We start from the raw sequence: 13512 nt of genomic DNA, 5'->3' as shown, positions 1-13512 counted from the left end.
AAAAAATACATGATGAACAAAATATCTCAATGTATCCTTAAAGAATACAGTCATCCCTCAGTATCTGTGGGGGATTAGTTCCCGGATTCCTTGTGGATACTACAATCCACGGATGTTTGAGTCTGTTATGTAAAATGGCATAGTATTTGCATATAACCTATGCACATCCTTCTGTATGCTTTACATCATCTACAGAGTACTTATAATAGCTAATACAATGTAAATTCTAGGTACACAGTTGCCAGTGTGCAGCAAATTTAAGTATCGCTTTCTGGAAATTTCTGGAATTTTTTTGGAATATTTTGGACCTTAAGTTGGTTGAATCCGTGGAACTTATGGATGCATAGGGCTGACTGTACCATCTTATATGTACATAGACCCTACCATCCATCTTTTCACTCAAGGGACAGGTCTGATAGCAGAGTTGAAAATCATGCTAACAGTATTGATCAGTCTTTTTCATCATGCATGTGTATGAGAAAAAAACCCCAGAAAGTGTAGTAGAAACCAGCAGCAAAAATGATAGGGTCCAAGTGGAACCGATATAACAGTTGACTCCTGAAGAAAACAGTTAATTAAGAGAACTGAAGAAAAAATTGATAAAAAAAAAAACCACCCCAAACCCTAACATCTTCAGAGTCAAGAAGCCAAAGAATAGGTGGCTGGGAAATGAGAATAATCAAAGAAGAAAGATTTCTTGGAAATTAAAGGTATCCTTGGCTAAATGAATAATTTAGTAGGAAGTCTTGAAGATTGGGTTTAAGGAATCCCATTTGAGCTTGACACTTGGAACATTCATCTTTCCATTTTAATGATATAGATTACCTTTTTTTCCTCAATAGGTAGAGCTATTCAGTCTTTCAACAAGGAGTAATTTAATAATCGGAATAATGTAAATGCTATTTCAGTTTGTAGAATCAACATATAAACAAAACTTGGAAGACAATAGTAGCTATAAAAGAGAATCTAATATTAATAACATTGATAATGTATAAAAATGGAAGTCTGACTTTTAAGGCAGCAGAGAGATGTGGAAGGTAATATCAGACAGATTTTTCTCACGTTATCTAGTAATGAATCAGATATACTATCTAAAATTGATGTAACGAAATATGGGGTTTAAGCATATTCTTTAAAATTATAGATAACCACCAGAAGAACCAAAGCACTATAACTGGAAAAACTTAGTAATGGATAAGGAAATATGAACTAAGTTTATTGTCTTTCAATAGATACTATCTAAAGTTGATGAATGAGAAGTGGAGGAATTAGCATAAGTTTCAGAGGTATGGTAATAACCAGCAACAGAATAAAAGATGTTTAAAAATAGGGAGTAAGGGGTGGTGGGATGAATTGGGACTTTGGGATTGACATATATACACTACTAAGTATAAAATAGATAACTAATGAAAACCTACTGTATAGTATAGGGAACTCTACTCAGTGCTCTGTGGTGACCTAAGTGGAAAGGAAATCCAAAAAGGAGGCGATATGTGTATACATATAGCTGATTCACTTGGCTCTACAGCAGAAACTAACACAACATTGTAAAGCAACTATACTCCAATAAAAATTAATTAAAAAAGTAGGAAGCTGGGTTAGAAATGGGCCGTGGCAGAACGAGGTCAGGTAGAGAACTTACATTTTTTAGTACCACTCTGTACTGTTTTATTTTTTTTAACTTGTGCATGTATTAATTTTACAGGTTAAAGTAAAAAGTGAAAACACACACACACACACACACAAAACAACCAAAAAAAATTCTGCAGCTGCAGCTCTTGGCACCATTTTCCTCCACAGCTGCAGTCTCTCTCCTTACACTGATGGTCAGATCCTACTGAGACAGGAATGCGTAAGAACAGAAAAGTTTCTACCCTGAAGTTTAGGTTTAAGTATTTTTTGTTTGTCTGTGCTTGTGCTCTGTCTTTTCAGTGGCCCAACCTTTTGGAATACTAACTTTTGACTACTTACATCTGTGATATCTAGAATCTCCTTAAAAGTTTTGCTAAACTTTGGTATCCTCCTGTTACTTTTTCTTCCTTTTTTTGTTTTTTCAATCAAGGTAAAATTGGTATATAACATTTATACAAATTTCAGGTATGCAACGTTATAAATCAATATTTGTATACACTACAAAATAATCAGCACTGTACGTCTAGCTACCATCCATCACCATACAATTGCTCTCCTTCACTCACTTCACCCTTCCTCCAGCCCTCTTCCTTCTGGTAAACACCAATCTGTTCTCTGAATCTGTGAGTTTGCTTTCGTTTTGTTTGTTTTGGTTTTTATATTGCACATAAAAGAGAAATTATATGGTATTTGTCTTTCTTCTTCTGACTTATTTCACTTAGCATAATGCCCTCAAGGTCCATCCATGTTGTCGCAAATGGCAAGATTTCCTTCTTTTATGGCTACACGGTATTCTGTTGTGTCTATATACATTGCATCTTCTTTATCCATTCACCCATCCTTGGACGTTTGGGTTGTTTCCATATCTTGGCTGTTGTAATAATGCTGCAGTAAACATAGGGGTGCATATATCTTTTCAAATTAGTGTTTTTGTTTTCTTCAGGTAAATACCCAGAAGTAGAACTGCTGGGTCATTTAGAAGTTCTAGTAAATTTTTGAGGCGTTTCCATACTGTTTTCCACAGTGGCTGAACCAGTTTACATTCCTACCAACAGTGCACAAGAGTAATCCTGACTCACTGGCCTCTCTTGTGATCCTGGTGTTTTTTTGTTTGTTTCTGTTTTTTGTTCTTTAATACTTATTTGGGCTGCTCCAGGTCATAGGTGCAGCATGCGAACGTAGTTATGGCATGCAGACGTCTTAGCTGCAGCACGCAAGTGGGACCAAGTTCCCCCGTCAGGCACTGAACCCCAGCCCCCTGCATTGGGAGTGCAGAGTCGTACCCACTGGACCACCAGGGAAGTCCTGATCCTAGTGTTTTATTTTTTTTTTTTTTAATTTTGACTCTAGTTACCTACGGCCCACCTGGGTCCAACTCAGCCTGCCTAGGTAGGAAGGAAACGTTTATGGAAAAGTGACGACAATGACTAGTATCAGAGTAAATAAAACAGTGTACATTATTAAGTTAAAACATAGTGCGAAGGAAGTAGGGTGATGGTCTCTACTCCATTCCTCACGTTTTCATGGAGAATAGTGTACTTCACCCCTACAGAGAACACACTTGGAAGGATCTGGGAGTAGAGGTTTTCTCTAGACCACAGTCTTGCATGAGACAATAGACAGGAGGAAATGAAGAAACCAGAATATCTAAATAAGAAGGCAATAATGTCTCGCATGTCACTCTCTGAGAGAAAGTAGGCAACACATACGGGGGGAATCCCCACAAGCATCTCCCAAACAAAACAAAACAAGAAGAAACACAGAAATACATATATTATACATGTAGAAATACAACTGTTGGGCAGTTTCTGGTCAGTACACACAGATGCCCAGGCTGTGGACTCAACACTGGTGCAGCTGGCTGGCCTGCCATGGGACTGAAACCAGGTGTTCTCAGGTTCTCACTGTCTCCCACACAGCTACCACTAAGAGTTACCTGCCATGCTCTTTGGCTGAGAATAGCAACATCGAACGACATTCCACCATTCATTTAATTTGGGGATCATAATTTTGTTTGTGATAACTTCTGCAGTGGAGCTGCAGTTTCCTTTGTGGCTACTGACCCCTTGGAGAGTAAAATTAACCAGAGATTTGAATTTAAAGAGGCTGAAGAAGCTACATACCTATGAAAGACAGCTTGGGACACAGCTGCAGATGTGGGAACCCAGACAAGTAAGTAAGACCCTCTGGCTGAGACGGAGCCAGTCGTATAAAATTGGGAATGAAGGCATTTGGACTTTAATTTCTGTGGGCTTTTATTTGCAAGGGGATTTCGTTTTGAGGACGTTGAATAATAAGAGTTTCCTATTGTTCAAATTTGGGACATGTTTCTGTTGTTGATCCAGTCTTTGTATTCATTTCATAAAATCTGGTGGATCTATTCTGGACAACATGACAGGAGATAATTACTGATAAGAATAGAATAGGGAGTGAATTTTGAGCTTAGGGTGCCGCATGGAATCCTGGCTGACTCATGATGCTAGAGTCTTTTGTGGGCAAAAGGTGAAATGCCCATCAGCAGTTCCAGAGGGGAACGTTGTGTAGAAAGGAGCAGAGTGTACGATGGTGAGAGCACAGCAGCACTGTGAGCAGCTGCCTGCCCTGCTGAGAGGACAGCAGCCCTGGCTGACTTCTAACTCGCTTAAGAACAATGCCTTATGACATCGTTTCCCAGCCTGCCTTCATATACCCGCTGCTTTGGGATTTTTATTTATTTGCGCATCACCCATGCTAATACTGATACATTTTTAAAATATTGTGTGTACTTTAAAATTCTTGAGCTCATGATATGTTAAAATATTTTTTTCTGAATACAGATTAAAATGCATAATTACTAAAATTAAAAAAAATGCCTGTCACCATCACCCTGCTACCTGAAATCAACTGACATAATGCCAGTGGGACACACACTGTAATATGCTACAAGATGAGAAACCTGGCAGAGAAGGGGAGGGATGCGTGTTGCTTCACTCTTCAGGTTTCTGTTCTAATCCTGATGATGGAAAGTGGTACTGGATAAATATTTGGGGCCCCTCTCTACACCTTCTCTCTTGCACCTTCCCAGGCAACAAAGAAGAACTCAGTTTCTAAGACTTGCAGGAGCTCAGGTACAGCGTTTTCTAATTCTGCCCTTGGCGTTCAGGGAGCAGTACTTCTTACTCCCACGCTGGAGCTGGGCTTGAGTGAGGAAGACTGAAGTTCATTTGTGGAGAACTGGAGCAAACCTATTTCTGCTTTAGGCCTAAGCCTCATCTCCTACTCAGCTTTACTAGGGAACCCCATAATTTAGATGATAAGACATACATTTCAATCTCTGCTTCCTGGGTCTATTTCTCAACCTGGCTAAAGTCCATAAAGCAGAAGCCCAAATTCCAACACAGCATTTAGTTACAAAAACAAGTGAAAGAAATGAGAGAAGAAAATGTTGACTGAAGAAAACGAATGCTCCTGTTACACAACAAAATGTTTTGTGTTAATAAACATTTAGTGATAGCTTATTATGCAAAAGAGTTTTTTAAAAAGTTAATGTTCCTTGACACTCAAATATTGTGGCTGTGAGTTTTCACTTCTCCAGCTTGGGGTTAGAGTCGTGTGGTATTGTAGTCTCCTTGGCTGAGTCTGCACAGGGAAACAGGGGAACCCTTCTTTGTTCCCCAGTCTCTGAGAAGCAATGAGATACAGTAGAAAGAATATGGGCTTTGGAGTCGGGTCTGGGGATGTATTCTGGATGTTTCAAGTTGGGCAAATTACTTAACCTTCCTGAATCTCACTGTTTACAGGTATAAAATGGGGATAGTAACTCTCACTGGGTTGTTGTGAGGACTGAGATAATGCATGTGTAATGTACTAACTTGATGCCGGATCCCCTCCCTGCCCACAAATTGAGCTAAAGATACTCTAGGAAGGATTCTTTCTCCCTACTCAGTGTTCCTTCACGGTTATCCTCTGGGACTTACTGGGGATCAGCAGTTATACAACCTTCATTCTGGATCCAGTCCTTCTCTTTCCACACTCTTCTCCCCTCACAGACCTGAAGTTTTGGAGCTATTCCTTACTCTGGAGGACTTGTCATTTGGAACTCAGACTTCATCATTTTCTTTGCTTCGTGGCTCTGCCTATGTCCCATCACCAGTTTCCAAGACCACAGGCTGTAGCCCAAGTCTCCCACTTCCCCACCTAGAAGGAACCAGGCTGAACAGGTGTAAAGCACCGAATTGGTATTTGGCACGCAGTAGATGCTCATTACCTATAAATTTCTTTTCTTAGATCTGGAAGCTTTGAACTGTTTTCTACAGAGCTGTATTGACTATTATGATTGAGTACAGTGATCCAAGAACTGTATTTTAGAAATGAAGTATTTTGGATATCACTGACTCAATCTTTAAAACCACTAACTTCTGCACTTAGTGAGACTGCCATTCAAATAGAAATCATACCCATGTCTAGGCATCCACTCAATATGTCCATATCTAGATAGTTTTTAAAGACATTTTGAGATCTTTCCCTTGCATAGAAAGAGTATGGTTTGCCTCCTTATGCTCAGCGGCCTTTTCCAGCACAGATAAAATTCCAAGATAATAAAGATTTTGATCTCATGCAAGTTCCTTGGTGCAAACAGGCTTGCATAGCAAAATGATGCAGATAAACGTGGATGAAAACGGACTTTACACAAATAAATGAAACTATATTATGTTTCTCTAGTATAAAAATAGATCAAATGGCAGGAGGACAAAAATAGGTGAAGTGGTAACATAAACTGACTTGTGAAAAAAAGCAGTCAATAGAAAATGACCTCAAGATAATTCAGAGGTTGGAATTAACAAACAGGGACTTTAAAGCAGCTATTATAAGTGTGTTTAAGGACTGAATAGAAAATATGGTAATAATGAACAGATGGACATCTCTGTAGAAAGAAAGAAGTATTTTAAAAAAGCCAAATGGAAATTCTAGAACTGAAAAATAACAAAAGTTCATTGATGGATTTAACAACAGACTGGAAACAACAGAAGGGTCAGTGAACTTGAAGATAGATCAACAGAAAATATCTAGTCAAAAGGACTGAGAGGACAAAAAAAAATCTATAAAAAAGTTAACAGAGCCTCAGTGTTCTCTGAGTCCAACATCAAATGGTCTAACATATATACAATTGGCGTTCAAAGAGAAGTGAATGGGGCAGAAAAAATATTTAAACACATGACCAAAAATTTCCCAACATTAGTGAAAACCTTAAACATACACACATAGTGTGAAAATGACATATATTGTGAAACTCATAAGGTGAAAAATGAAGGCTGGCTGACTTCTCATAAGAAAAATTAAAACCAGAAAAACGTGGGAGAACATTTTAAGTGTTGAAAGGAAACTACTATTAACTAAGAATTGTCCAGGCAGTGAAAATATCTTTTAGGATTACAGTCAAAATAAAGGCATTTTCAGATAAACGAAATCAGAGAATTGGTCACCACCACACAGGTACTAAAGAAGAGTTAATGAAAGCTCTTCAGCTTGAAGAGAAAGATAAGAGATTCTACAGAGAGGAGTAAAGAGCTTGGGACATGGCTTGAGCACATGCACACATATATAAAGAATAAGGAAATGAATCCAGAAAGATATTGCTAGGATTTATGTTAAGGAGTTTTATAGTGTTTTCTGTTTTCCTCTAGGAGTTTTATAGTGTCTGGTCTTACATTTAGGTCTTTAATCCATTTTGAGTTTATTTTTGTGTATGGTGTTAGAGAATGTTCTAATTTCATTCTTTTACATGTGGCTGTTCAGTTTTCCCAGCGCCATTTACTGAAGAGACTGTCTTTTATCCATTGTATATTCTTGCCCCGTTTGTCAGAGATTTGGGTTATGACGGCATCTGTGTGCTGGGATGGTGATGCACTGCCCCTCCTCCCACTCAAGAGGGCATGGAAGTTTTGTGTCCCCCACCTCGTTCCTTGCCCTATGCATCTCTTCTGTTTGGCTATTTCTGAATTGTATCCTTTATAATAAAACTGTAGTGTTAATTATAGTGCTTTCCTGAGTTCTGAGTCATTTTAAGAAATCATTAAATCTGAGCAGGGAACTCCTGAATCTGTAGCTAGCCAGACATGGATGTGGGGATCCTATTTATGGCTGGCATCTGAAGCGGGGACAATACTGTGGCACTGAGTCCTTAACCTGTGGGGTCTGCACTAACTCCAGGTAGCTAGTGTCTGAATTGAGCTGGAATGTAGCTCAAAGCGGGTGCAGGAGAAGTGAAGAACTGACTGTTGTTTGTAAAACCAAACAAGGTCTCAAGGTCAACATCTGTGGTATTCCTGCCAAAAGTGCCTAACTTGTATCTATTCAAGGAAAACATTCTACAAGCTAACTGCCCTGTATTCTTCCAAAATACATGTTAAGAAAGATAAACACTGAGAAACTATTCCAGATTTAATGGAGACTAAAGAGATAGAACAAGTATATGCAATATGCAGTCCTGAATTAGAGCCTTGATCAGAGGGAAAAAACAACTATAAAGGACATCATGGAACAACTGACCAAATTTGACTATAGAATGTCAGATAAGAGTACTGTATCATAAAATTTCCAGATTTTGATTAATGTATCACAATTGTGTAAGAGAATATTCTTGTTAGAAAATATATACTCATAAAAAAGTCTCCAAATGATTCAAAAAAAATAATATGCATATATTACTTACATGCATTATATATAGAAAAAGAAAATAATAAAGCAATGGCACAAAATATAAACAATTGGAGAATCTGCGTAAAGGGTATACACAAGTTTGTGATGCTGGTCTTGCAACCTTTCTGTAAGGTTGAAATAATATAAAAATAAAAGATAAAAGAAAACGAAAACGGAAATAACACAGTAGACTTGCCAAATTATATGTCGGTTTTCTTCCGCAAAGTGGAATACCTAAAGATTATTAGAACATTGAACAAAGATAGAACAGTTCCCGAACTGTGTTTCCTGGAGTACAATTATGCCATGACAAATTTATCAAATTTATCAAAATTAATAATTTTGATAAATTAAAGACTTATCAAAATTAAAACAGTTGCTGTTGTTCTTTCTTTCCTCTGAAAATTCATTTTAGAAATAATTTCATTCATCAGAAATTCACTTGAGTAGCAAGTGAGACCTGTAGGATGAGAGCTGGTGAAGATTTGTTTATCTGGAGAAGGACTGAAAAGGGAGGAATAAAGTAGGGGTGGGTGAAGGCCACATGAGTGGCAATGTGACCCTTCCCTAAGACCTTCCAAGTTTCCTCCCTAGAAATCATGGTATCCATGGAGAGGCTGTCTCCAGGAAACAAGAGAAGAGTACAAGTTTTGCATTCCAGTTGACTTAGGAAAAAGGGTTGTTTAGACAATGTAAATCCTTTGACATAGGAAATCTTGGGGAGGCTTATGGCTTCCACAGGTCATGGAACCAGGGGTTCAAAGCAATTTGTGATGGTTAATTTTCTGTGTCACCTTGACTAGGCGAAGGGATACCCAAGTGGCTGATAAAATGTAATTTCTAGGTGTGTCTATGAGGACGTCTCCAGAAGAGATGAGCATTTGAATCAGGAGAATGAGTAAAGAAGATCTTCATCAACGCAGTGGGCATCACCCAATCCCTTGAGTACCTGAACAGAACAAAAAGGGAGAGGGAGGACGAATTTGCTTTCGGAGCTAAGACATCCATCTTCTCTTGCCCTCCTGCTGTCCATCAGAGCTCTTGGAACTAAAGCTTTTGGACTCAAACCAGAGTTACACAATTGACCCCTCCCTGATTCTTAGGCCTTCAGTTGATTATACCATCAATTTATCTGGTTCTCCAGATTGTGCAGATGGTGGGCAGATTGTGGAACTTCTAGGCCTCCATATCCAAGTGAGCTAATCCCTACAATAAATCACTTATTTATCTCTGGATATCCTACTGGTTCTGTTTCTCTGAAGAACACTGACTAATACACAATTCAATCTAGATATTGGATGATATCTAGTTTTCACATATGAGGATAATGCCAACACATTTATATAGTTGTTCTGATTATTATGTGTTAATATCTTATTATTAATAAATACTGTGCCACATTCAAGAAATTTGCACGAATGATGGGGCTGATGAAGGAGGAGATGATGTGTGACTGAACACCATTGGTATTTGTGGTCTAATTGAAACTCACTGGTCTAAACTGTGGACCTTGTCTTCTATTTTAAACATATGAATGTGTTATGTTATTAATAATATAATAGTTGAATCCCTACATTTATATCATTCTGTTACAAAGTTTTAAAAAGCGAATCAAAAGTTGACCATTTCTTACAATTAATCTATCTAGCAGACTATTTTTTTACTCTTAGCTTCAATCTGAGCACTACTTTGTTTCACGGCCACTTCTTGGTTTTCTACTGCTACATTATTAATTTTTAAGTGTTCTGTGGTCTCATAAGCTGAAGAAATGTGTCATTTTCAGAGACACGTATTTAAAGCAGTAGGACTCAGAAAACATAGAACGTACTTTCATATTCTGACGATTTTCATAAACGGCTATGAGACTGTATTTTGACTATTCAAATTATGAGTGGGCTAAGTGATGAATTACCCACTAGCCAACTGATTTCCACTGTTAATACCAATGTAAATTATGGCCCAGATCAATCCCACAACTTCTAATGAAATTCCTGGGATGGGAATAACTTCTGCAAGGCCTCTATAAACACAGATCAAAGGTGTCAAGGGTGAAGCAGCAACATGAGAAATCCACAGACTAAGAGGCTTCAGTCTGGGGTCACTGCAAATCAAGGACACTGAGCCTATTTTAGATGGCAGTACAAGCATTAAATCATTACTAACTGCAAAACAAAGATTACACCATCAAAACTCTAAAGATGGTAAACAGATTAAATAACGTGCATATAAGTGAAGAAATTCTCAGGGCTGGAGAAATTTAGGACCATGCAAACAGATGAAGGCTTTCTCAGCAAAGCTGTAGCATATTTATGGTCCTACTGTACTTGGGACTATAGTGCCACTGAAAAGCGGAAACCCAGCTGTCACCTAAGACAGGACGGGAATTCTGCAAATTTGGCAGCCATCCTTCAGCTGTGTCCTTAATACCCCTCTTGGAGTCTGCTATGCTGTGACATTACTTAACAGAGCTCAAAGAGGTCATGGAGATAGCTCCGTGAAGAATCAAAATTGAAAAGACTGCTGGTATAGAGTGGATTCTGAAAGCTATCTCAGGATTTAGCCAATCTGAACTATCACATCTTCCCCCAGATACCTGCCCTCAGTATTTCTCACCAGTTACTATTACTTATTCACCCAACTTCAAAACCTGAGTCTTCTCCAACTCCTCTTTTCTCCTCACTTCCACCTCCTGTTAGCTGCCAAGACTAGCAGATTCAGCTTCTTCATCTTTAATCCATTCCCTCCTTTTGGTCTCAAAGGCCAGTGCTCTGGTTCAGGTGCTTACTCCCTCAGACTATTTAACCTGTCCTCCCAGTTTCCAGTATTTTTCCCTCTAATTCATTTTATGGCCACCATAATATTCATCTTTCTAAAGCACAGTCTGAATCATGCCAGTCCCCCTTTCAAACCATCTTTAATTAGTCCTCATGGCTCTGAATCAAATAAATACTCCTCAGCTTGGCATTTAAGACCCCAGTAATCTCTAGTAGCTCCTCAACGTCTATACTATCACCCACACATTTCCTTACAAGCACCCCATGGTCCAACTTCCTGTTTCTTCCTCAAACTTCTTTTTGCAACTGGATCTCAATATGCACACGACTCAATCTACTGAAATCTTATCCATCTTCCAGGGTCCATATCAATCATTGCTTCCTCAAAGAAACCTCTCTCCATCTCCCCAATTATATGTGATCTCCTGCTTCCCTGAACCTAACACATTTTCCCTGGATCAATTATGACCTGCTATCTAGTCTACTTATTTATCTCATCTACTATAATTTTCTCCCAATCAATATTTATTAACACTTATCTATGTTCCAGGCACTGTATTAGGCATCAGGAGTACAGGAGTGAATAAAACATCTATGACCCCTCAAATGACACAGAGGAGCCTCAAGCTGGTATTATTATGGAATCTTCAAAGTGTACCACATGATAAGTAACTAGCATAATTGTTCTAGCATGATGCCAGAACATAATTCATAAACATACTAAGTGTCATTCAATTAAGATGATTTGTTTAAAACCTCTAATTCAATTAATAAAAGAATCATTTTAAATGGGAAATCTGAAAAATCATACAGTGTAAACTTTAAGTCCATAATAAAGATCTGTTCATAATGGAAGCAAAAGTGGAAGAAATATCAAATCTTTCCATTGAAATATTGTAGGGCAAAAATGTCCATTTTCTAGAGCTATCCACACATTTATTTGTTTAATGAAACGAAAGAGTGGAAAGAAAGAAACTCAGACTTTGGTGTCAAAGGGACTTCAAATGAATGAATATGATGAATTGAATGAATGAATTTAAAAAGACTGGGGGTTTGGTTTTCTGACACTTTTTGGACCTATCATTTTAGAATCTTAGTAAAGTCCCCAGAAGTTCACGTGGAGATAACATAGATAGGGGATATGTATAGTGATCAGGTAAAAAGATGAAAGAATACAACTGTGAGATGAGCTATGTTAAATTATCATTAAGCAGGAAAACAAGACAATATTTCCCTCAGGCCTCTATGCTTGATTCAGCCCCCAGTGAAGAAACTCTGGCATTTAAAAGATGGGGAGGTCCTTACCAGACAGTCCCATTTTTAACAAGTATGCACATTTTTACATCTCAGTTTCAAATATCCCCACAATTCACAGTAGTTGTCCAAGGCCCCACCCACGCTCCACCTCCCACCCCGCCTCTGTTTCTTATTTACCTCATATGCATCTTTGATGTTCAAGGGCTCACCAAGAGCAGCCACATGTCCCACGATGCCTTTGTTCCACTCTAAGCGGATACAGTTATTTGAAGCTTCTTCCAGTGTTGAACCTTCTGCAACATCAAAGAGGTGGCTGATAAGAAACTTGTCGTTGGAGTTGTCCTCACAGACAAGGAACAGGGAATAGCGGTCAGTGGAGATGAGTCCATGGATGTGCAAGAAAATTTTGTGACATAAGGCTGTGACATCCAAGTGACTAGAAATATCTTTCACTAATTCCAAGAGTCTTGAGCACTGGTCCCCTTCATCATTATCAAACCTTGGGGGGGTTAGAGGCATCTGTTCCTTCTTTTCTGAGTCAGAGAGGAAGCTCACAGTTCCCTCAGAATCCTTGACGACAATGGGTCTAAGAGGCCGATCAAATTCGGAGGCGGAGATTTTCCTGGTTGGTGTTCCAGGGACGCTGCTCTCTGCACAGAGACTCTGCCGCGAGGGGCAAGAGCAAGCTTCCGTGTGGCCTCTGACGCCTTCCTTGCACACAGGGATGGTGTGAACTCTCTCAGCAAACCATGCATTGACCATTTCTCTGCAGAAAACAACATGTAGACACAGTAAATGTTTGAGGAATACCCCTTCTTAAATATTGCTACCCCCGAAAGCTTCTAAAAAGCCGCTCATGGTAAACTGATGTGGTAATGATTGATTTGTCACAGAAAATAAAAACAAGGTGGTTTATTTAACACGGTTTTATTTTGAAAAACTCTAGAGGACAATTGCTTCAGTGAACATTTTAATAAAGCCTGACTCCTATAACGTGTATTTTCAGATATCTGATTTATAACACATTGTCAAGTCTGCTCCTCTCAAATCAGTTTGTGTTAAAGTAAAAGACACTAAATTTGACAAGAGTCTTAGGAAAATATAAATATGGAAATGTATCTGCTATTTAAAACATACAACTTTTTCTGAAGTTAAATATTTAAAAATTTTT

The 13512-nt window shown here is 38.5% G+C and overlaps 1 protein-coding gene across 1 annotated transcript in view; it reads right to left on the bottom strand.

Annotated features, from left to right (window-relative positions):
• The window catches only part of LOC130834486 (rho GTPase-activating protein 20-like), a 46198-nt gene extending 33095 nt beyond the window's left edge, over window positions 1–13103 (bottom strand). Inside the window, exon 1 of the mRNA XM_057704630.1 lies at window positions 12519–13103. Coding sequence (XP_057560613.1) covers window positions 12519–13103 — 585 coding nt within the window. The remainder of the gene's footprint in view (window positions 1–12518) is intronic.
• Between the last annotated feature and the right edge of the window lie 409 nt (window positions 13104–13512).

This window comes from Hippopotamus amphibius, chromosome 13 (assembly GCF_030028045.1).
Source record: "Hippopotamus amphibius kiboko isolate mHipAmp2 chromosome 13, mHipAmp2.hap2, whole genome shotgun sequence".
NCBI classification, from domain to species: domain Eukaryota; kingdom Metazoa; phylum Chordata; class Mammalia; order Artiodactyla; family Hippopotamidae; genus Hippopotamus; species Hippopotamus amphibius.
This window is presented reverse-complemented; position numbering and strand designations above follow the sequence as displayed.